Below are 25,954 nucleotides of genomic sequence, written 5' to 3'. Positions count from 1 at the left end.
TGAAATATGGTTAAGTTAAATTTCTTTTTTATTCCTTTGGCCACCCTCCTGGTGCTGTTTTACTATGTCTAAGTCTGGTGGAGTCCCCGAACGGCATATGGCTCCACCGTACTCCCATTGATTCCCCTGGGCAATCGATTTTAAAACCGCCCCTTGCATATTGTGCCGAGACGCGGAAATTGGCCGCTAGCCACGGGCGGATGCAGAGCTTGAATTGAAAATCAAATTAAGCAGAATTCTCTACTTAGTTTTTAATTAAACCACTATGTTAATTCAAACAGGACATTTTAGGCCTGGGGGGGTTGACCATGTCCTTTTAAGGGCCTTAAATAAGCCTTTCTTCTCCCTCCTTACTGTGGTGCATGTTTCTATTTTATTAGGACCATCTCCTCGCTATTCCCATTCTTTACATTCTCGACGGTAGGAGAACGTAAATGGCTTTAATACAGCAATTTTTTAATTTAAGTAAGGCGGCAACTTTTATCTTGGAACTCGAACTTACTGTTAGCACTTAAATGTTCATCGGATCTGTATTATTCGCGGTCACCTGTGTGTACCGTGCTGCACATTTTATGTGTTCGTGTGTGTTGACTTCCTGTGCTTGCGTCTGACTGTTGGTTTCAGCCCTGACGAGAAGGGTGCGTCTGCTGGGCGCTGTGTTTTGTGGACATGTCTCTCCGCGGTTTGTGTCTTGGTCCCGCGGTCGTGTGGCAGAGTCCAGGGTGTGGGGGCCCCAGCGCTACTCTTCCTCTCACGCCTCAGATCCGCCGTGTGGTTTTTCTCTTCCCGCCCTGCCTCGGAGAGACCCCTAGATTATCCGGGATGATGTCAGAAGATGTTTGCCGACTGCAAGGTGAACTCTGGAGGTCCGACCTCCCTCCGGCCGGCGTTTAAATAGGAGTTCGGAATATACTTGTTTCATGTTGTGCTTTAACATCTTACTTTTGGTTATGAGGAGAAGACTCAACAGGTTAATGACAGCGAAAAAATATAATCGGGGGCAGATGAAATCACACGCCAAAGACGTTTCTGGGAGTAACTTTACGTCGTGCCTCACCTTAATGCCTATCTTTGATTTGAAGTCTCAGCATAAAATTTAACATAAGCGACAGCAACATCCTGACCAATTACCCAAGCTATCCAGACATCCCCAAACGTCCAGAGCATAGCACACGGTCTGTAGGATTAAGAGGTTGACTCCTATAACTTCAAACGGAGTGCTTGATAATCAAAGCAAAAAGTACAAAATTTGAGGTAACTTCCTTTCTTAGCTAATTAGACTGACCAGGTGGCAGCAAAGAGCCGGGTGCCGGTGCTGGGAAGGCCTATAAAGCTGAGCGCTGTGACAGCACAGTGCAGGAGGGGCCGAGGCCGTTCCATGTGTTTCTATCCTGTGTCACAGTGTGAAATTGTCCTGGTTTATGTCCCTTTTGGCAAACTTACATAAAAGTGACCTTGTACTGTATTTTATGACCAGATGACTTTTTCCCCCCAGTGGCTAATTTGTCTCAGGCCTCCGTCTTAAAGAGACACAGAAATGAGTAGGAAGTCCAGCGTGGTCTCAGAGAGCTTTCATTGCGTTCTTTCATTATTTTTGCTCGTTTTTGCCACTGATCATCCATAAATTGTTGGACATGAGTGAATAAGGAAGTGCTGCTTAGTGTTAGCGGCACATGCGCGTCTTTGGCCTGGTTTTTGTGGGTGAGAGGAAATCACATACAAAAAGGAAGACTCCTGCTGGGAAACCTTGCAAGGAAATTTACCTTGGGTGCGTTTTGATCTTGGTGTTTATTACAGAAAATGGACTCATATCTCACTAACTATTGTTATGTGTTAATTTGATTTTCCCAACACCTTCAAGAAAAAAAATCATTCAGTAATTTATTAATAGAATTCCTCTGCCCTCCCCCAGTTGGGGAGCACTAATTTTTCCCCATAGAAACAACATGGGGAGGAATGATTATTTTTAAAACATTCGATTCGGGTAGCGTTGTTATCCTTGGGATTCGTTTTGGAATTGTTAAACTACTGTAAAAGGCGTGGGTTACGGGATGTCAGAGAAAGATGCATGAAAGTGTTATTTTGAGGGAAAGAATATACTTACTTCCTTTAAAAATTGAGTTTGTAAAGAGTTTGAATTAACAATCATTTAGTTCATGAAACGGTCTTGATTTTGTCACCGTTCTCAGTACAGTTGCGTATTGGAGGGACCTACGTGATAATTTCAGTAACAGTATCTGGTATTGTTAAATAGCAGCTGTATTTTTAAGAGGTACACTCAGTTCCCGTATACTTTGTGATGGCATGATAACGTGGACCGTTGTACAGCAGTCTTTCCCTCCGTTTATCAAAACAGGAGAGATTTCTACTTCAAGGCTAGATTCTCTCTCTCTCTCTGCATAAGAGTATGGTGGACAGATTGTGAGCTTTGGCATTTAGAAGACCTGCCCTAAATCGGGTCTCGTCTCCTTCCCGACCTGGGACTTTGGGCGTGTTTCTTGGTGTCTGCGTCTGTAAAAGGGGCCGGCAGTACCTACCTCGCTGTGGGGTTGCCGAGGGGCTTGTTGACCTCACCTGGGACATTTGGGAAGTACTTGAGATACAGGAGGAGCAGCCGTGACCACCGGGGGCCGAAATGTACCAGCTACGTGAAAGTTGATTTGAAACTTCAGGAAGATTTGTGGAGGATTACTTTTTAGGGATGATAGCAAAGCTACATCTAAGAAATTGTGGTGGTGCTGACATAGCTTTATTTATTTACTTTTTGAGATAGAAATTGCTTTATCTTATAACAGTATAAGTTGTAAAAAAAATAGGCAAAATGTTTAGTAGGTAACTAAACCTCAAACTTTATATGATGATTAAATTATTAACTAGTGCCTCACTGTGTCTTACATGATGATTAAATCATTAGCTGATTCCTTCTTTATTAAATGAGGGAAAAGTTTTGGTATGGAGAAAACAAAAAATAATCAGGTTCAGATTTTAAAGTAATTATACTTTGGATTTTTTTGTCTTAGAGAAAGAGAGAGAGAGCATGTGCAATTGGGGGAGGGGCAGAGGGAGCGAGAGAGAATCTTAAGCAGACTCCACACTCAGCGCAGAGCCTGATGCGGGGCTTGATCCCACAACGCTTGGATGATCATGACGTGAGCCGAAATCAAGAGTCGGATGCTCAACCGACCGAGCCACCCAGGTGCCCCAAAGTACCATACTTTTAATTAAACTGGCCTTATTACTTCCAGTATTCACGAAACAATGTTATGGAAATAATCATTGTCAATTAGAGTCTCTTTTCCAAAACTGTTTTTGGGGGGACTTGAAAACTGTCTTCTTCCCTTGTTTGGAATAAACTTTATTTGAAAGTAAAACGAATGTCTGATCTCGTGTTGACTAGAGAGCTGCTATGTGGTTACCGCACGTAGGGCACACACCCACAGGTCCGTAGGACGACTGGAGTTGGGACTATTAAAATCTCTGTGGCACTTATACTTATTTGTCCATGAAGTCATTTATTCAGCATGACACAGTGTTACTCTTCTGATCTCTGTGAAATGTTTGCCACTACACAGCTGAAACTTGGTATATTACTTTACCAATCCATTTATTTGGCCCGTTCGTACCAGAAATAAAAGTTGTGTATTCAGATAAATCAGAGGCAGAATTATTTGATAGCTTTGGCATTAGGGAATATTTTAGGTTGTGATATATCTACTTTTCTTTAAAGCTGAAGTCATTAACAGTTACGTTACTTAAGAATTTATTGGTTTGTACACTTTCTGGCAAGCAAATAAGTTCTCATCTAGAAAGGCAAGTTCTTACTGTTCTAGAATGATTGAATTTTAAAGCCCTGAGTTGTTAGAAGTATGTATATATAAATATATGTCCTTTTAGTGATAAAAGTAAGATTAGCGGGCAAAAACTGAAAAAATAAGGCTATATCAACACAAGAAAAAGTTAGAATTAAGTGTACTGAAACCATCAGTTTTATAGAAAACATTTCCTGTTATCTTTTTTAGAACACAAAGAAGACATCTGAGGTTGTTTAGAATGCTAGATTTAAATATTTGTACACTTTTATATTTTAGTTGAGATAACTTGATACTTAATGTTTCTCCTTCCACATTGACTAATAAGTATTAATTTTTATTATAAGCAGTTGATTTTTAAAACAGACTTGTGAAGGGCTTAAAAAAGTTTTTAAACTTTTTTGAGTTATCTGAAAAATTTGTGTTGTTTTAATGATCTTAGTTCCCTCTAAAATGCCCAGAATTAAATTATACTTCTGATTTATTTTTTTAGAAGAGATGTAATAAAGTAACTAACTTAATGTGTAGTAAGAACTTAGTGTATTCCAGTGTTCTGAGTAACTTCTGAGTAAGCATTCTGAATGCCGTTCTTCTCCTTTTGCCATTACCTTAGTTCAGGCTTCATCATTTCTTACTTGGATTTTTGCTGTCCTATTTTTTCTGTCTTTACTTTTATTCCTATACAAAGTAACATCCATACGCTGCCTTTCAGCCATTGTTTTCTTAATAGTATTGTGCAGCTTATCTCCTTTCTTTTTTTAAATTAAAAGAGAAATTTGTTTAGTGTTTATTTATTCTTGAGAGAGAGAGAGAGAGAGAGAGAGAGAGATGGAGCATGAGCGGGGGAGGGGCAGAGTGAGAGAGGGAGACAGAATCTGAAGCAGGCTCCAGGCTCTGAGCGTCAGTGCAGAGCCTGATGAGGGGCTCGAACCCACAAGCCATGAGCTCATGACCTGAGCCGAAGTCCGACGCTTAATGGACTGAGCCCCCCAGGCGCCCCCCCCCCCAGGTGCTTTCATGGCCTCCTGTCTTCATGTGGTATTCTGCCAGGAAGCCCTCTTCTCACTTGTAGGTGGCATCTGTGGCATCTCCCGGTGGTCCTTGAGTCTTTTCGGTGGGCCTCCTTTGGGGGGACTTGCTTCCTTCCCCTGTAGTAGGGATTACAATTGTACCATGATCATCTATAGATGTGTCTTTTCTCTTATCTACCATGGCATTCCCAAATAAATATACTCTGCCTACTGCAGACAGAGCTTTTGTACAGGGAAAATGAAACATGAAAGCTGGGTAGGTCTTAGGTCCCATTGGTTTGTCAGAGGAAGGATCTAACAATACATCAATGTGCCCCTTCCTGGAGGGGGGGCGAGTCCGGGTTCCTGCATGGGTATCTTCCAGGGTGTGTTTTTGTTTTTTTTTTAGGACCATTTTAGAGCCTCAGCACAAAAGAAGACATGAGAGTTTGCTTTATTTTGGTACAGCTTAGGCTTTTAGTCCAGAACCTCCAGGTTAAATTAAACCTCCAGGCTCTTCACAAATGCAGTGAGTCTTTACAGAAGCCTTACCACCCTCTGCTTGGTGTCCTGGTCCTTCAGCTGGCCGTTAGGAATGAGCCCCACAGCCGCCGCCGTGTGTGCCCGCCAGGGGAGGTGGTGTGCCAGGCCTCTTGCTGTGGTGGAGCTCAGCCTGACTGCGGCCCGAGGCGGGATGCTGCCCACCCGCCAAGGTGTGAGCCGCTTCCTTCCCTGGCCACGCCCTTCGAGGGCCACGTGTTCGGCCCCGGAGCTTTCTCCTGCCCGCGGTGCTCCTCTCCCAGTGCTCCTCTCCCAGCTTCCGTCTTCTTCCCCAGCCTGTCAGGGCAGCGCTGGCACACCTCCGGGTTCGGGTGCCTCAAAGGCAGGAAGACGGCTGCTAGTGTGTGGTTGTAATGGGAGTTGATGACAAGTTAAAGGAAACTCTTGAGAATAGTGTTGAGATTGTTAACCTAATATATGGCTAAGCAAACCCTTACGTAGCATAGGCACTAGCCTTTTTTCCCTGCAGCCAGGGATTATCAAAGGTTCCTGTCTGTTCAGTATTTTATTGTTTTTAAACTGCTTTCATATATTTTGTTTCATTTGATCTGTTAAAAATCTGAGAAGTAACCAAGGCAAATTTTATTGTGCATATTTTATAGATAAAGTCTTGAAGCCCAAGTTTTCTTGGGAAACTTCCAGGACGTAGTGGCAGAGCTGGAACCAGACTCCAAAGAGTGTTTTTTCCCCGTGTGAGCATTGACTGATCAAATAGTTCTCAAACCTTCTGGAGATTAGAGAAGGGTTCCTGCAGTGCAGTTCTATAAAGATGCCTCATACTGTTTCTATGAAAAAAAAATCCATACATGTATATTTTTTCCTTTAGGAGAGAACATCTTGAGAGCGTGTGAATGTGTATTTGGTGAGTTTGCCAGGTTTCAGTAGAGATCAGGGGAGCATGCTTGTGGTTCTAGGACTTGATTGACTACTTCAGGGAACCCCACAAGCCACAGGAGTGGCTTTGAGCATCGTGTGTTTTCTGCCGTGTGGATTCTTCGTCCTATGTTACTTGGTGCCATAATGAATGATTATTTAAATGCCACGGACATGGGGGCACTGAGGTCTAAAAGCATGTGGGGAAGAGCATGCAGCCAACAGTGACACAGATAATGACTCTTCAGACCCGCCGCCCAGTGAGTCCTTGCCGAGCCTAGTGAAGGTGTTTGGCTCATTAACAGTTCTATACTGCACGTCCAGATGGCCCTGGAACTTCAAAAGTAATACTAGCCAGAGAAAGTGGAGTAACAGTTATATCTAATTTGGCTGTTTATGTATCAAAAATAGACAACTGGGGCCTGGAATGTTATTTACTGAGAAACATTTGCAAATAACTGCCTGAAATCTTCTCTTACTTGAATATGTAGAAATAAAATATGAAGGTTATAAAAAATAAGTCAGCCTTTTAAAAGTTTAAGATGTTAGAGTTTAAAAAACACCATAAGTTGTAATGCATAGAGAAATTTTAGTCTATATGTTATACATAAGGCTTTGTTTGGGTCTGATTCTATGATGATGTTTGATGTCAACTCATGAATTTTCTTACACAGTTAAAGGCAATTAAATAGCTTATATCATTGTTAAATAAAACCAAATCCCTATGTTACCAAATGCATAGTTCCAGTAAAGTGAGAAAACCTCGGGAGACCGACACTGAACAGGCAGCACAAAACTCAAAGAGTTAGTCAGTGAGTGACCCCTGGCTGCTTACAAGGGGACATAGGCTAATAGGCGCATGGAGGCCAGGAGTTGGAACCGAGGCTCTGCCGAAATCCTTCAGCAAAAGGGCCTTCTTGTTTAAAACGCACATACTCATACACACACGTGCACGCATGTACTCACACACATGTGCACAGCCGTGCATACGCACGTGTGCATGCACACCCCTTGCTCACTGATAGGGGAAGACTCCTAGTCTTAATTCTGGGCAGAGGTTTCCCCTCAGAGTTCATCCATAGGCATTTACTTCTTAGGAGTTGGGGTTCAGTATTTAATACCTTTTGGGAAATCCCCCAGGCCAAGAAATTAGCATAGAAGATGTCTCAAAGCATTATGTATCATTTTGTCGTTTTAGCCTAATGTATAGTAGGTACTTGTAAGTAAATTTTATTTAAAATTGGTGGAGTGCCTGAGTGGCTCATTTGGTTAAGCGTCCAACTCTTGCTTTCGGCTCAGGTCATGATCTCAGAGTCATGACATTGAGCCCCACGTCAGCTCTGCGCTGACAGCCTGGAGCCTCTTGGGATTCTCTCCTCCCTCTGGCTCTGCCCCTCCCTTGCAAGTGTGTGCATGTGTTCTCTCTCTCAAAATTAAATAAATAAATAAATAAATAAATTTTTTTAGTTAAAAATGGTTTAAATATAACCAACAATTATAGTTGGTTTTAGAAAGTTGATTTAATATAAGGTTCATAATACACATTTTTTACTTGGTCCTGTTTAACTATGACTTGTGCTGCTTAATTGCATTTAAATTAATTATATGAGAAAACTCAGGACTTGACAATAAATACCATATAAGCAGACCTAAACAAAACCTGATTTCATTTTATCCTAGCTTTTTTACATTTTAAACTTACACTCTCTCTTGGTAATTTGATACTGGCTTAGTTCTTTAAGTGTTACCATCCCTAAAAGCCAAGAATGAATAATACAATCTTTTTTTTTAGTTTTAGTACCTTTTCTGTGAGTTTTAATCTGTGTAATTTAATCTGTGTAATTAATTTTGTGAGATGCTTGAAAAGAATGAATCTAAATTAGTTTTTCTCTATGTTATTATTCAGTTATTCAAAGCAGTTATACAAGAATATTACCCTTATCTATTACTTTTAAATACTTTATTAGATTCTTATCTTTACTATAGTTCTATAAGGTTTGGACTTTTTGACTATAAGCTTGTAGCTCTTGGGATCACTCTTATTTCCCCTTTACTTTCGGTCTATAGTTTCTCTGGGACATTTCTCCATTGATTTGATCCCATCTACTTTCTATCATTTATGGATTTCTTAACATTGTTAGTCTGTGGATGCTCTTGTCTTCTAGCATAACTCATTTGGTTAATTCCTGTTGGCCACTTATTGTATGTCTGGTTCTGTTGCAGCTGCTAGGGACAGTGTGGATTGATTGGTTGATTGATTGTTTATTATATATTTTTCCTGTCTTCTGTGATTAAAAAAAGTGTGTGTTTAATCCATCATTTTGAACTCATGTCTCTGATTCCTTTTCTGTCTCTACTTGTTAGCTTTACTGGCCTTTTATCTGGAATACAGTATTAATTCCCTAATTGTTAATTTTGGGACATTCTTTGGCCTTTTTCCAGACTGGGAGGTTTTGTGGTCCCTGCTTGAATTGGCTCTGATTTTGTCGACAGATATGGGAGTTCAGTCTTTTGGCCTGTCCTCTTTAGCTTCGAAAGCTGTTTTGGCCTCTCCTGGCTTTACTGTTCAAAGAAGATCTTTTCCAATCTAATGTTCAGAAATCCTCGGGATTCCAAGATGAATTCTACAAATGTACAAATCTTTCTTGAATGCATCTGTATCGCAGGATCCTTAATGTTTAGTTTTTCTACGTCACATCAGGCTTGCGTAAAGCGTACTTTTGAGGCTGATGATTTTGATTGATTCTCTTGTGTATCTTGACTTCTATTGTTTTTCATTAATATTTTAATTTTAATTTAACCAATTTCATTGGAAGCCAATTAACCTCACATTATATTTTATATCATTCCAAATTACCTGTCAGTATTTGTACTTGGATTATTCTGTAAATATAATTGCTGTGTACATACATTTTATGCCCTTTTTCCTTTAATAATGTATTTTGTGTACATAAATTTTCTGGTGCTGGGAAAAGTTGTCCAAAACTTGGAAACGGGCAGAGGTCCTGGGTGTTCTGTCAGTGGAGTCCTGGGCATTGTGTAGTGTCCCTTGGGGGTTATCTCATGTTGTAGGGCTGTGTACCTTTGGCTGATTTCCTACCGACTTGGCTATTTCACTTCTTTTAGGGTTAGAGTTAACTGTAGGGAAGTAAGAGCAACGGAAATGATTTTGTCTGATATAATTGATTTCTTCTCCAAACAAAAGACAGCCCAAGCATTTTATTTTGTTGTCCCATAGGATATTACATCTAATTTAGCTAATTGATTTTAGCGTTTCCAATTGTCTAAGTATATCTGTGTTTTTCAAATTCTTCTTTGACCTGGCCTTAACAAAAATTAAAACCATGTGGCTCTACTGGTAAAGGGTGTGGGGAACAGAGAGCAAAGAGTGCTCGGCGGGGAGCTGCAGTCGGCAAGCAGCAGTAACACCCACTGTGGGCTGGCATGGAAGATGGGGCTGTGGTGGTGGAGTCCAGGAGATACTGACAAGTGTCCACCGGAACACAGGTTGCTGGACACTCCATTCAGAGCTGGATCTTGCCTGCCCACATCTACTCTCTGGATCCACTTACTAGTTCTGTTGTCACCACGGGCGGGAGGTGATAAAGAGAACAGGCAGGACAAGAACTCTTAGATATAAAGATGAATAAGGGACTCAGAAAATGACCTGACCTTTGGGAAAAACCAACACTGTGAGAGGTACCAAACTCAGTGCATTCTCAGAGTTAATAGACAAAGAGAAGATTTAAGGGAGATTTAAAAATATTTGACCTTGTGCTTTAGACATTTTTTTTTTTCCCCACAGAGGGAAATAAGGATATCTGATTCTCGATATTGCCAGAAATGAATGTTCTACAGAGTCATTCTGATTAAAAAAAATCAAGCCCAGACAGCTCGTGGCATATTTTTACTAGATAACTTCAGTTTCATACAAATTTGTTCAGAGATTTGAAGGTGGAGCATTCAGAGTTTTATTTTATGGAACTAGTATAATCTCGATACTGAAAGTAGACAAGGATAGTATGAGAAAGGAACATTATGGCCATTTTTATTTGTGAATACTTATGAATCAGAAAATGTTAAGCTGAATCCAGCCATGTAAGCAAAAGTCATCACTGAAGAAAATTTTATTTCAGGTATGCAAGATTGGTTTCACCTTAGGCAATCTATGCCTATAATTCATATTAGGAAAGTCAAGTGAGGAAAAAAAAAGTCAAGTGAGCATCTCAAAACGAACACAAAACACATTTAGTAAAATCGGTAACCACTCGTGATTAAAAGCAGACTGAGAACTTGAGGGGACGTTCTTAACCTGCTTATGGATTATCTACTCCAAGTCTGCAACTGACATGGTACTTAATGGTAAAATGTTGGAAGTATTTACTTTAAAATTGGGATGTCATCTTAAGTACTTTTGTCTCAATAATAACACTGTAATAGAGTTACTAGAAGTACAGTTAGACAAGAAAAGGAAAAATTGAAAGGAATAAACAAAATAGTCCTTATAAACAAATGATATTGTCTATGGAAAAATCCCATAGAATCTGAAGATAAGTTATTAAATTTAGCAAGGAACCTGGATGTAGGATTAATATAGAAAAAATTAATAGAGAATAAAATAGAAAAATATAGAAAAATCAGTAATAGCAACAAACAATGTCTAACTTAAAATATTCTTATAATAGGACAGCCCAAGGTATGTTGAAATAAATCGGACAAATGATATGTGAAATCTTTATGGAAATAATATATGGAAATAAAAAATCTTATTGAAAGATGTTAAGGAAGACTTAAATAAATGGATAGGTATTCTGTGTTTATGACTTTCTTTATATGGTAAAAATAACAGTTCTCAAATTTGTTTTTAGAGTCAGCTCAACTCTAATAAAAATTCCACCAGGTTATCTTATAGAATGTGATAAGCAGATAGTAAAATTCTTATGGAACATCAGAGAACCAAGAACGCCCAGAGCAATTTTGGAGAACTTGATTCTGTCAAATAAAAGAGGAGCAGAGAGGACTGGAGACATGTCTGGGAAGAAGACACATGAGGCCCATAAGCACGAGAAAAGCCCTCAGCATCACTAGTCTTTGGGGAGATGCAAATCAAAACCACAGTGGGGTACTTCTTCACACCCATTAGGACAGCTGCTAACAACAACTGCAAACCAGGCCCCTGCCCGCCCCCCACCTCCCCCCGCCAGAAAAACACCTGAGAAAATAACCAGCATCAGTGACGATGTAGAGAAATTGGAACTCTTTTTTTTTTTTTTAATGTTTATTTATTTTTGAGAGAGACAGAGACAGAATGAGAGTGGGTTAGGGGCAGAAAGAGAGGGAGACACAGAAACCAAAGCAGGTTCCAGGCTCTGAGCTGTCAGCACAGAGCCCAACACGGGGCTCGAATTCACGAGCCGTGAGATCATGACCTGAGCCAAAGTCGGATGCTCAACCGACTGAACCACCCAGGCACCCCAAGAAATTGGAACTCTTGTACGCTGTGGTGCGTATGTAAACGGTGCAGATGCTGTGGAATACAGTATGATGCTTACTCAAAAAATTAAAAATAGAATTACTATATATGATACAGCAATTCCATTTCTGGGTATATACACAAAAGAATTGAAAGCAAGCACTCCACAGACTGATCTATCTACCTACCTTCCTTCCTACTTCCTTCCTTCCTTCCTTCCTTCCTCTCTTCCTCTCTTCCAGGTTTTCATTCAAATTCCAGTTAGTTAACATACAGTATAATGTTAGTTTCAGGAGTACAATATAGTGATTCAACAAGTGCTCATCACAAGTGCCCTCTTTAATCCCCATCACCCATTTCACCCATTCCCTGCTCCCCCACCTCCCCTCTGGTAACCAGATGAGCTTAGGGTTCTCCCACTCCACTGTCCCCCTCCTGTCTCTCCTTCGCAGAATGTTTATACACTGATTTTCCTGGCGCACTATTTATAATGGCCAAAAGGTAGAAACAATCCAAGTATCCACCAATGGATTCATAGGTAAACAAAATGTAGTATACACCTACAGTGGAATATTATTTCGCCTTAAAAAGCGAGGAATTTCTGACAGATGCCGTAACATGGATGAACCTTGAGAGCACTATGCCGAGTAAAGTAAGTCCGACCCAACGAGATAAATACTGTGTGATGCCACTTGTATGAGGTCCCTAGAATGGTCAAATTCATAGAGACAGAAAATAGAATGCTGGGTGCTAGGGGCTGGGGGCAGGAGGAGGAAGGAATGAGCACTTACTGTTTCATAGGTGCCGAGTTTCAGTTGGAGAATGTGAAGAAGCTCTGGGGATGGATGGTGATGGTGGCCGCAGAATGATTCGAATGCACATACGTAATGCCATAGAACTGTACACTTTAAAATGCTCAAAAAGGTAGACTTTATGTTGTGTGTGTGTGGCCACAATCAAAAATTAAAGTCAATAAATGACGAACACGGCAGTTCAAATCAGTGGTTACACTTGACCAGGTTGGTGTGGAAGTTTGGTGCAGTTGGGAGGGCCACGTGGGTGCCACAGTGGATGTGATCATGTTCCTTTAAGTATTTAATAGACATATAACACTAAACAGCATACTTTCATTATTTAAAAATAGAAAGGGACAAAAGCCTATTTATTTCTCGGTAATGGGCTCACATTACCCAAATTGAAGCTGCTATGTAAAACCAAAGTGCCAGTTTATTAGAGTGCGTGGGTGGCTCAGTCAGTTAAGTGTCGGACTCTTGGTTTCGGCTCAGGTCATGGTCTTACTGTCCTGAAGATAGACCCTCGAGTTGGGCTCCGTGCTGACAGTGCAGAGCCTGCTTGGGATTCTTTATCTCTCTTTCTCTCTCTCTGCCCTCCACCCTCTCTTTTTCTCTCCCTGTCTCTCTCAGAATAAATAAAATAAACTTAAAAAAATGCCAACTTACTTTCAATGGAAAATTGTAAAACACACATTTGTGCATACCGACCCACCCAGGATCGTTGTTATTGAGAGCTGGGGGGAATGTGGAAGTCAGGGAGATGGGCCTAGCTCAGCTAACGGAGGGTGTGATTGGAGTGAGGGCAGACGGCCCGAAGCTTTTCATGTCCGTGTGTCCTGTGTGGTTCACTGTCGCAGGGAGAGCTCTCCTGCGGTGTTCTCGAATTCCTAGTGCTTTCTGTGTGAATGTACTTTTTGCCACATAAGCGATGTGACATGATCATCCAAATCATGTGACAGTGCTTCATATTAAATTCTACACTTTAAAGTTTGTACATTTTGCTGTAGTAATGTCATAAATAATAACTCTAATGTTCTTAGTTTTGTTGTGTCTTTATTGAGTGTTTTATGAAACGAACAGTGGTATTGGCTTCTATTGCATCAAGTTTCTTAGAGGACAGAGTATTTGACCTCGGCATGAGTTTGCTATTTCGGAATTGAAAATTAATGTTCTAGTGGAAGAAGCTTTTATGTGTTTTGCTTTACTTCCTTTACTAAATTAGAGGTTTGTCTTCAGTAGGTTTTAAGCATTCTCCCCTACTTCCCTGTTTCCACGTCAGTTTGTCTTTGGTGTCTTGATTCTGTTGTGTGCGGAGGTGGAAAGCGTGGGCTCTGGACACTGGTGGACCTGAGTTTACAGGTCTGGTCCTGAAGCTGGCAAGCCTTGAACAGGGTGACCAGGGGCAGATTATTTAACTTTTGGGGACGTGAGCTTCCTGATTTATAATAAAATCTATCTTCTAATTTATCATGAAGATTCAGTGAGCACATACAAAGCAACTGGTAGGAGCTCGGCAAATGTCAGTTACCGTCTCTTCTTTTCCGTGAAATTGATTCCGTGAACTACAGATTTCCGTGAACTACAGATTTATTGGAATCTATTTATTGAAATAGAAGGAAAGCTCTTTACTGGCTGGCCTTTAAGTTATTCTGATATGATGTAGAATACTGAGAAATATTTTTTCCAAGTTTAGAATTGTGTTTTAAAATTTTAATACAGAGTCCCTGCAGTCTTTCTATGGTTCAGTTCTTTGATTTACTTGTTTCATTTACTTGTTGTGTTAATTTATTTACTTGCAATCTGGAGGATTTTTGCTTGTCTAATATCATGAGAAATTTCTGCTTAATTTGAATACAATGAACATCTTAGTTAAATGAACTGGTAATGATAGTGTTTTTATTTTAACTTATCCTAAAATACATTCTTTTTGTCAAATTACAATAACTTGAGTGTCATAAAGTTTTAATTTTTCCATCTTATATAGACTACATTAAATGAAGAAAATGTTAATATTAAAAAAATCATTCACTATAGCTTAACATAGCTTTCTATAAAGCTGTTTTCTTTGAGCTGGTACCAAAACTTTTTGGTCCAAACTCTTAATGATTACCTTGGGAGCAAGGGGGGAGATGTTTGACACTCTATAGAGATGCTTGTTTGTAGCTTTTTTCATGGTTTCAGATAATTACTACCTGCCTGTATTTTCTGTTCCTTGTTAGTGCTTCCATCCATCTTCCCCAGATGACTGCATGTACGTCTGGTGCAGTCTTGATGGCATGCTGTGCAAACCTTATCTGAATGTTACTAAGAGACTCTTTTTGTTCAATGAAGGCGGTGGCTTGATATTTCTCTTAAATGTTCTGTAAATGTAGAAAATTTTCCCAGGCTTTCCTGGTGGGTGGAGCCCTAGTACATACAGTGGTGTTTACATACCTCCCAAGAGGTCAGGATGTCCAGGCAAAATCTTGTTTAAATGTTCATCACCATAGAAACATATCAGCTTATTGTTAGAGCTTTTGTAAACACATTGTAATTTTCACTTCATTGATCTTCAGTACAAAGCAATTAAGTGTGTAATTGACCAGCAGAAATTTTTCAAAAAGCAGATATAACTATTTTAATGTTTTAGACTTTATGCATTCAGTGCTTATTTCAATCTAGAAAGAAAGCTGTGTCTACATGTATTTAGTCTTCACTAGCCTATTTAATTTAAACTGTTTTAACGTTGTGATAGTTGTAATTTCCAAAATAATATCGAGAGAAACAGTGCAATCATATAGCTCACGTTTCTTAAAAACAATATAGTGTTTCGTTAGCAGGAAGAAAGTAGTTCGTTTTGATGGTGTTTTTAAGTCATACGTTGAGTGTTTGTTGAACTATGATTTTAGTAAAAGGGGAGGAATTTCATTATAGTAATTTAGATTAATGGTTTTTGGGAGGGATTGAGATAACTATTCATACTAGAGATGAAATTATTACAAGGTTCTTGGAATCTTAGTAATACATGACTTAATATAAGCTTTCAAAATTACTTGAAAGGAGTACCACTGTTGATAATAAGAACACGTTCTTAATAGTTTTGTGACCTTGTATTCAGGAGACTTTCCTTTTTAAGATTAACAATGGAAACCTTTTTCCTCTCTGACAATGTTTTGCCACTTTGTTACTCGCAGGGCATTTCAGTAAGTTATTCTGACATCTGGCACATCTTTTAGCTCAGCGTATAGGAGAATAGAGTTGATGGGAACCTTCCCCTTGGGGCTTCCTAACTCCCGATTCTGACTCTTAATGGAAAAATGAGCAGTAGGCATATTTTTTGCTTATATGCTGTCCTGCTGGTGATTAATGGTAGAGATAAAAGCTCTCAATGCTTTCATTACTTTGCAGACAGAATCACATACAAAAGTTTAAAAGTCTCACATCTTACATGCCACACAAGACTGTACTTTTTAGGCTTTGTAATACCTTTATGATCTCAAGAAACGTGGTGGTATCAGTTCATGTATTTCTGGCACTTGTATGAGTCCGTCAATTTTGAATTTATACATGAAATCTCTGGTTGTTCATAGCCCTGTTACCTCTCTTCTCTCTGTCCGAAAGTTGTTGAAGACAAAAAAGCTGCCACATTGCATTTAATGAACAAGTTTATGTTTTTCTATTGGTTTTGCTAAAGCTCATAAATGGTGACTCTTCACTGATTTCAAGTTGGGCTGGTTTTGTCTTGTTTAATCAGAAAAACAGAATGCAATTGAAAGGAAAACATAACTGTCCTGGCCTCCTAGTGGATTGAGTCAGAATAACAGCTGTTTCTTACTATATCGGTTATCTTCAATATTTCATAAGCAGGCCTAGTCATATTCAGCAATTTTGTTGACTTTTTCTGTGGCAGCCTTTTCTGTAAGCGTAATATTGCCAAGTCACTCTTTTTTGCTTAGTTTGATAACTGAAAACGAGCAGATTTCTTTTGATGAGTTATTTACTATTTTTATTTTTTATTTTATTTTATTTTTATTTTTATTTTTATTTTTTTTATTTTTATTTTTGAGACAGAGAGAGACAGAGCATGAACGGGGGAGGGGCAGAGAGAGAGGGAGACACAGAATCGGAAACAGGCTCCAGGCTCCGAGCCATCAGCCCAGAGCCTGACGCGGGGCTCGAACTCACGGACCGTGAGATCGTGACCTGGCCGAAGTCGGACGCTTAACCGACTGCGCCACCCAGGCGCCCCACTATTTTTAAAAATAAATATTGATAATAAATCTTGAACAGTTTATATGATTTGACTATAGAGCTCTTTTTCTCTTAAATGATTCTTATTTGACTGCTTAAGCATGTGGGTGTACATTTCTTCTCGATGTTATATATCTGTAATAGAAAAAAACCTCTTCTTGGAATTATATAGCTTGTTTCTTTTGAGAGAAACTGTTCACATATAATTTTTTTGACATGAAGATTTATTTGAGGACTCAGTTTGTCAGCATATAGGGATAAACGTGTAGGTCTTGAACCTAAGTATCACTGTCGGACGGATTATACGTATGTAGGCTGCATTTTAAAAACTACTTTTCTAAATGAGAGAATAATTTTTCTTAATGTAAACAGAGGGGTTAGTTTTTGAATTTAGTAGTAGATTTCCTGTTTTTGACATAAATGGTACTAAAAACATTAAGTTAGAGCAATAGCACGTTAAATGAGGTTACTTTAACCAAGCTGTTTTTCAAGTAATTTTATATCAAGGTTAAATTTAGAAAATTGAGCTCAGGGGTGCATGGGTGGCTCAGTCGGTTAAGCACCCGACTGTGGCTTAGGGCATCATGATCTCATGGTTTGTGAGTTCGAGCCCCGCGTTGGGCTCTGTGCTAACAGCTTGGAGCCTGGAGCCTGCTTTGGATTCTGTGTCTCCCTTTCTCTGCTTCTGTCTCTCTCAAAAATAAATAAACATTAAAGGTTAAAGAAAACACTTAAGAAAATTGAGCTTAAAGTACTTGAGAGTACAGAGATTATATCAGATTTTGTTAGAAGCGGACTGTTGATACTCCGCCCTGACCAATATGGTAACCACTAGCCATGGGTGGCTATATAAATTTCAAAGAACTAAAATTACATAAAATTAAAAATCAGGGGTGTCTGGGTGGCTCCGGTTAGGCAGCTGACTCTTGATCTCAGCTCAGGTCATGATCTCAGGGTTATGGGTTTGAGCCCCGCGTTGGGCCGCCCTGGGTGTGAAGCCTACTTAAAATAAGTAAATAAAAAAGAAGTAAAATAAAAATCAGTTCTTCAGTCATAGAAACGGCATTCGAAGTACTTGATAAACACATATGGCTGGTTGCTATCTTACTGGGTGACTTAGAACATTTCCTTCATCACGAAAGGGTCTGTTGGACAGCACTTTTGTATGCTAGTCAATCATAAATAATTTGTGTCGTCTATAATTATTTTGTTCAGTATCTAAACAACAAAAGAAGCAAGGCCCAACTTTAGGGATGTATGTGTGTAGCACCTCACTTGGCTAGAAGTGGTGCTAATGAGATTTGAGGTTAATTTGCTGTTGCATTAGTGCACCTGTCTCCCTGTTGCTGGCCCATACTTCTGTTAGCAAGTCATGACTAAGAGTGATGTGGTCAGAGTTGTGTTTTGCAGAGATCGTACTCCCACCGCAATGTAGGCAGCAGGTGAGGCAGAGAGAGACGAGAGTTGGCTATTGGGACTACGAGGTGGCAAGGCAGTCGTCCAGGTGAGACGGATGTGGTTGCGGAAGGAGGAGCGGATGGCTTTAGTGGTAAGGACACAGGAGAATCAGAAGGACTTGGTGTTTGAATAGATCAGGGTCCAAGGTGTGTATGTGTGTGTGTCAGAGGGTGCAGCAGGAAGGGAGGTGACAAGGATGTTTCCAACGTCTGGAAAGAATAACACAGTGGGTATTGGTGCCATTTATTGCCATATGTAACACCGAAGGAGAAGGTTTAGGGGATAAAATGACGAGTCTGACTTTAGAATTAAGTTTAGGACTAGGGAAATACCCAAGGGGAGGTGGCAGTTAGGATGTGTGGCTCTTGGTCTCAGTTTACGGATTTGGACTACAGATAGAAACCTCAGGGTCGCTGGCTCCATGGGGAGGCCAGATCACCTAGGGGAAGAACAGAGCAGTCTGGCCGGCGTCTTCATCAGAATTGACTGAGGTGCCTTTGAGCTGGTTGTCGGGGATTGGCGAGCCCCTCTCAAAGTTTGAGAAGTGCTGATCCAGCATGGGAAAGGAGGAACATCTAAGCCCGAGCCATTGTCCTTTGTAGAATGAAATAAGAACGGAGACAGAGAAACCAGGGGGTAGGGAAGGAAGCTGAGGGATGTGCAGGCTGCCCAGCTGTGTCTTGCTAAGGAAGAGGTAGTGGCAGGTGCAGTTTGCAGGAAAGTAGGGATGAGATTAGGATCAAGGAGAATGGAAAACATTTAAAAACTCATTGAGGGAATTGTTAGCCAGAAATCAGCATAAGTATTGCCCAGTGACCGCAGAGGCCCACCCTGGAATGTGGAAGGTTCTCGTGATTTTGTAAATGTCTTTCACAGGACCGAGAATTCAAGGAGTGAGCTGCCAGTGGAATTAAGCTGGTCTGGTGGAAATCAAAGGGACCAGGAATATTAGAGTGTTATTGGTACCGGATTATCATTAAAGTACACAGTTTAACGTCGGGTTTAGGCAAGTGAAAACAACACCGATTGAGGGAGGTGGGTGGATTGAGGGAGTGGAGGTCACCGTGATGAAGACAACAGTGCTGGCTTCAGGACCAGATGTGTCGAAGAGAAGCATGGAGCAGTCTCCCGGCCGGAGAGCTTAGAGGGAGCCGGGCTAGTGCATGGAGGGGGCTGTGGTAGAGTGGAGGTTAAGTTCTTTAGGAGCTGGTGTGTTACTCGCGATGGTGGGGGATGCGATACAAGTGCTTGTGAACCTGGTGCTCACATCATCGAGAAAGACTTACAGGCCTGTGGATGGTAGGTGACAGAGACGGGAAGTAGGTGATGAGCTGGCGTTAGAAGGTGATGTAAATTTAATTCAGAACCACAGATCCTTGGAAATCTTAAAGACAAAGGCAAGAATTGGAGTCATTACAGTTAACCCTTACATTGTGCTTACTAAGCATCCAGCCTAATGCTCCGCATGTTGCTTATGTTAACTTATTTGATCCTTTTAATGACCCGGTAAAGTAGGGGTGTTATTAATAAACCCATTTTTACAAAGGAATAAACTGAGGCACGGAGAGCTTAGAAATGTGCCCCGTGTTACACAGTTGGTCAGTGACGGGACCAGGCTCTGAACATCAGCAGTCTGCTGCTAGGGTTGGGGTCCTGAACTAGCTCACCATAATGTCTCATAAACTGAACTTGGATATTTTCAGAGTTATTTTGTCAATCTCTTGGAAGCTAATTCTTTTGAGAAAAAAATTAAAAACATTAATTTGTTCTCATATTAACGTCATGCACATTCATTCTAGGAAATTTGGAAAATACAGAAAAGCACAAAGTATCCAAGAAAACTAGTTCCTTGTAACCGTAGTCTTTTTAGCTGGCCTTGTGCACAAACAGAGTAACCCCCTGCTCCTCTCTGGGAAAGGAGCTATGACCAGGCTCCCTAAGCAGCTCGGCCTCTGACAAGCATCAGCATGTCAGGTCTTTGGGGACCCTTACTTCTCCCACCTGCCTCCTGCTTGGGTAAGAACTCACTGCAAGATCCTGGAAGTCTTCTCATTGCCCTTAACCCAACCTTCTGGGCCCTTATTTGTTCTTCTTCAGAAAGCCGTGGTAGCTGCCTACCCTTGCCACCCAAATCTGCTAGAACTGTGGAGGCTCTGAGACTTTACTGTACTTGCAAGCTGACAAGTTAGTCTGCTAGATTCCTGCACGGTGGTTGTGGACATGAGACTCCTGGACCAGAGGCAAAGGACTTCATTACTCAGAACGAGGCAAGCCATCAGCTTCCTGTTCCCAGGACAACTCCACCCTCCCACTAGCCTCAGAGGGGCAGCGCGGCTTGGGTGGAGGCTGTTCCTACAGCGGGCTCAGGTCATAGCTGAGGACCCTTGAACTCGGAGGAACCCACAAATGGGCTGCAGGCACACCTGCCTCCCCTTTGTTCTGTAGAGGGACATTATTCTTCTCATACCAGACAGGAAACAGACCTACTTCTGTTTCAGAGAGATGCCATCTCTGTTTTTCAAGGCTGTTTGCTATCCAGAAATCCTTAAAAAGACAGTCCAGAGCAAGGGCTATCTATCCTTGCCTGTATCTGTGAGATGCACAGAAATGGGAGAGACCCATGGAGCATTGGCTTCCAAAGCAGAGTAACATACTTGAAGAAAAACACACTTAGCTGCCAAGGAATATTTCTTTTCTTTTCTTTTCTTTTCTTTTTTTAAAAGTTTATTTATTTTGAGACAGAGAAAGAGAGAGGCAGAGAGAGAAGGGAGAGAATCCCAAGTAGGCTCTGTGCTGTCAGCACAGAGCCCAATGTGGGGCTTGAACCCACGAACCGTGAGCTCATGACCTGAGCCGAAATCAAGAGTCAGGTGCTTAACTGACTGAGCCACCCAGACTCCCCTATTTCTTACCAAAATGTCAGAGGAAGTGTGTAAATCTTCTGGTCGATTTATTCCCCAACATTTATTATCATTGTAACAGTTCTATATTATAGTTATTAGTACATTATTACATTTGTTTAGTAATTACCACAATTATTATTAAAACACTTTTGTTTGGACAGTGGGTCTCAGATGGTTCCAAGGATCACTACTGTTTAGTTCATATATTATAACACTGTTACAGTGTTTAGCTTATATGTCGTAACATTTAAGACACACGTTACGTGTTTTGGGAGCCCGACTGCTACTAAGGGCTGGTCAGAAGCAGATGGGATTTGGGCTCCAGTCAGAGTCAGGAAGTGATACACATTGGAGCACTGATTCTTTTTATCCGTTTTATTTATACACTTTCCACATAATATTTGATGTGTAATAATCTTGCTTAGGAAAAAAAGACGGTGGCTTAGAAAGAGAGAAGGAAAGAAAAAAGAAATCACCATTAAAAGGTGGTGGTCATGTTTTGGCATCCTAAGTGGTTTAAAGTTTGGAAGTGCAGGTCTGGAGAGTTCTTCAGGAAAGTAGCAGTGTGTTTTTCGTAGTGTGTCTGGGGACTGTTCGTGTTTCATCTCACTTGAGTAATAGCTACTGTTAGAGCTGATGTGTTAAATAAAATACAAGCATCATTCATTCTGGTTCACCGGCCTCCCTTGCTATGAACACTTAAGATGTGCTGACTCCACATTTGAGGACATCGCTTAACCTGCCCAGGCAGCCCTGTTGTAGGACTGGACTAGTAAGGACAGGCCCCTTCGACTCTGAGTCATTATGGAGGGCTGGGGGCACTTCGCTGGGGTCTCAGGGCATTCCCTGTCCTCTCTGTTGCATCCGAGCACCCGGGGCCATGATTGAAGTGCAACCTATCCCTTTAATTCAGAAATTAGCAAATAGTATCAGGGTAAAGTTGGAGTCAGTATATGTTTTAGATCTTTGTAATACATCTTTAAACTATTTTTAATATGGAAGGAAAGATTACAGGATTTATTGAGAGGCATGGGTTTATTTATAATTTTGTTTGTTGTATTAGATGTACATTAGTGCATTACAATATAAAACATTGAATGCATCGTTGAATTTAGGTACGGATTCAATCGTTGGGTGACTTTGCTGGAATAGAAGGAAGTTGTTTTTTGTTCATTTGTTTGCCTTTTCTAGTAGGTTTCAAGTTTAGAGGTCTGGCCTCTGGTTTGACCCTGAGGACAGAATGTTTTACGTTTAAAACAAAAGTGTGCATAAAGGTGCTTTATTATAAAAACAAAATTGTGCATAAAGAGGCTTTATTAAATACCAGCTGCATGAAGTGATGACATCTTATCTAATGTGAAAAAGGAAACGATCGGTAATTGAGAGCAGTGTTCTTCCTTCGGGGAGTCCTCGGGCTGCACACCAGAGGGCGCTTGGAGGCTGTGGGAGCAGCCCAGCCGGGCCTGCGCTCTTGCCCAAGCGGGTGCTCTGTGCTCTCGCCAAGTGCGGTGCTCCCGGAACTGCCTGGCTGTGCGCCTCAACAGCCGAGACGCCCTTGATTAGAATCACAGTTAAGAATTCATTAACCTGCGTTTTAAAAGATGGTTCTACAAAATGTTTTTAGAAAGAATATTTTTAGTTCTTTCTTGAAAGCTTAATGGTATTTCACATAATTTTGTAAAGAAAAGTCCGTCTAAACATTACAAACTCTAAAGCTAGTGGGTTTTATCTTGCTAATAAATATAAATTTCCTGCCCTTCCAAAGAATTTTTGTGCTTTCGTGTAGATAGAAACCTAATTATTCGTGAGATGACATAAAATACTGAAATCACGTCTCCGTTGTCTTTTTCAGGGAATCCGAGCCCGAATTTTAGAGACTCTGGTCATGCTTATTCTTCTCGCGTTGCTTATTCTTGGGATAGTGTGGGTCGCCTCCGCGCTCATTGACAATGACGCTGCCAGCATGGAGTCTTTGTATGGTAAACCGGCTTCTCTGATGGAGACGATAGTCTGGGATATACTTACACATGCACTTTCTAGACATTGTAATAATTCCTTGTAGAGTTATCCCGTTGTTACAGATTAAGTCTTTAGACATGTATAAGAACAGAGTATTCATGTGTTTGCTGTATTCAGAACGAGCAAGCAGCTTTTTTTTGTTTGTTTGTTAATTGGTTTCTGTTCTTAAAATTCTTTGGAGGCTTTTTTTCTCCCTCCAAACAGGTTTCGCAAGAGTTATCTCCTTTTCTTCTATTTTAGATCTTTTTTATTGTACAATTTAGAAATTATATGGGTTAGCAGACTCAAACAGGCAATTATGATGTTTACCATACATTAATTTATGTCAACCTATATCTTAATGTATAATATTTTGGATTTACTAAAATCTATTTACATTTCTTTTTAGATCTCTGGGAGTTCTACCTACCCTATTTATATTCCTGTATATCTTTGATGGGATGTTTGTTACTTCTCTGTAAGTATTTTTCCAGCCTAATGGTTGATGGGAAAGTGGAGTTCTGTGTTTTGAAAAATAGGAAGGTTTCCTGATGAGATCACTTAACAGCTTGGAGATTTTTAAAGCTTTAGCCTTTAACTTTTTTTACGTTAAGATCGATTTTGATAAACTGAAACCTTGAAAGAAAACGTGCGTGTTTTTCTCTAAGGAAAGCGTCTTTTGCAGAGAGACACACACGTACACGCACACGCGGGCGCATCCATTGCAGTGTTAGATTCTTTTTTTTTTTTAATTTTTAACATTTATTTTTGAGAGAGAGAGAGAGAGAGAGAGAGAGAGCGAGAGAGAGAGAGAGAGAGAGCGTGTGCACGTACAAGGGGAGGAGGGGCAGAGAGAGAGAGAGACACACACACACACACACACACAGAATCGGAAGCAGGCTCCAGGCTCCGAGCCGTCAGCACAGAGCCCGACGCGGGGCTCGAACCCATGAGCTGTGAGATCATGACCTGAGCTGAAGTTGGACGCTTAACCGACCGAGCCACCCAGACAACCCTAGATTCTGCTTTTGGCTGGTGACGTGGAATGCTGTGTGATGAATTTGTGGTTTTTATTTCAAATTTGTTCAGTCTTACTTGAGGGATTATGGTCTATCTCAGAGACATTGTAAGTAGATAAATGCAGTGAAAGGGAGTGGAGATAATACTTGTCACTTTTAGATGTTCCTATCTGGTTCTCAATTTCATTAGCTCTTGAAATTTAATCTGCCCTTTAGTTGATTTTCTTTAATTTCTTCTAAGTGAAAATACTTACTCTGATTGGACTGCTAGAGTCTTGAGCATCCTAAGCCTTCTTTAGTCTTTATGTATCTTTCTTCCTCCACGTCCCCGTGCCCCCAGCTTCTTTATTGATTGAAGAATCCTCTGGCAAAATTGGAGACAGGAGTTTTCTGGAAACAATAACCTTTGAGTTCGTTCTGTACTTTTAAACTAGCGGTTCATGTGCCTCCTCTCCGTCTGTGGTCTCTCCCTCAGTGTGCACCCCCGTCGGCCTCTCCCGCATGTTCACAGTGATGGGGCAGTTGCTGGTGAAGCCAACGGTAAGTTTATCATCGTGAACCATCTTGGTTCTCAAATAAATGTGCTTACATTTGAACATCTTTTAGGTTGTGAATGAGCAATCAGAAACGTATGAATGTTTTTGTGGGTTTAGGACGTAGTTGTTACTGTTGCTTTCATTTTAATATTTTTCATCTTTGGAAACCAAATTTGTTTTTGCTTTTAAAATACTAACTATAGACACTTAGGTTAAAAAGTTCCTCTAGCAAATTTTAAGACAAAATTTACAAATATTTACATGTATCTTAGGTACGTATTTATCTCCCTTCCCAAAGCTGGTTTTTCTCCTAAACTTATTATTATTATTGTTATCATTGTTATTATCCTCAAAACTTTACACCTTTTTTCTGGTTCCTAACATCTAATAATAATGTTTTTTAAATCAGTATAGGCTATATGTTTGTGATAAGTACTGTATTTTACACACATGTCATTTAATCCTGTTAACAAATCCCTAAGTTAGGTGGTGGGCTTATTTTATGGCTGAATTGCATGTAGTTCAGGGAGATTAAGTGGCTTGTACAAGATTGCAGGTCAGTGCGGGTGGGGCAGGGTTTGATCCCAGACACTGGTTTCAGACCCTGGGCTCTGGAGCACTGTTCGATCTGGCCATAAGCTCCAGAGTACTGGAGCTACTTCGCTGCTGAGCCTACTTTCTACCTGTTCACCTCTGTGTTTTGCTTATAGTTTCCTCCCACCCAAATGCCTTTCCCCTTTGTAGTAAATTAAGCTATCAGCTGAGGCCACTATCCTCAAAAACACATGCCAAAACTTTTTTTCATCCCACCTAGGAGTCGGGAATCTTTCTTCCTCTTAACTTTTGTAACACTGTTTATTTTAGCTTCAGTTATGACTGTTCTTTTAATACTATAATTACCTTGGGGGGTTCATTCTCTCTCTCCAGACACTAGAATGTAAGCTGTTTGAGGTCAAGGACTGTGTTTGACTCGTATTTAGGTCCCCGGTAGCTCAGAGTGGTTAAGAGCATAGGCTTCAAAGGCAGATCACTCTAATTTGCCAAACCCTTGTGTTTTGGCATATTGTAAGATGGGGATGATGACGTTCTGTTTTTCGTGGATGGTTGTAGAATCAAGGGCATGATGCACACAAGCACTTAACGCAAATGTCCGCGTGCCCCTCACTGTCACTCACTCACACTGAGACAGACCCGTGGTGGTAAGTCACTAATGGACACTTTGCACCATAGGAAGAAATCTTTTTTGTCTGGGCTAGACCTTAAGAACGGTAAAAACTGTGGATCGTGATC

General features: G+C 40.6%; 1 protein-coding gene across 7 annotated transcripts in view; it reads left to right on the top strand.

Moving 5' to 3' along the window:
• LMBR1 (limb development membrane protein 1) overlaps nt 1-25,954 on the top strand; it is a 154,197-nt gene that overhangs the window by 69,864 nt on the left and 58,379 nt on the right. For all 7 annotated transcript variants that reach the window (XR_007460158.1, XM_049642172.1, XM_049642173.1 and 4 more), the window contains 3 exons: nt 22,964-23,090; nt 23,519-23,587; nt 24,604-24,668. Coding sequence is in view for 6 of the 7 variants with exons in the window: in XM_049642172.1 (XP_049498129.1) it covers nt 22,964-23,090; nt 23,519-23,587; nt 24,604-24,668 (261 nt within the window). In the remaining variant the exon portion in view is untranslated. The remainder of the gene's footprint in view (nt 1-22,963; nt 23,091-23,518; nt 23,588-24,603; nt 24,669-25,954) is intronic.

The sequence above is a fragment of the Panthera uncia genome, chromosome A2 (assembly GCF_023721935.1).
Source record: "Panthera uncia isolate 11264 chromosome A2, Puncia_PCG_1.0, whole genome shotgun sequence".
Taxonomy (NCBI): Eukaryota; Metazoa; Chordata; class Mammalia; order Carnivora; family Felidae; genus Panthera; species Panthera uncia.
Note: the sequence above shows the minus strand (reverse complement) of the source record. Positions and strands in the feature narration are given on the sequence as shown.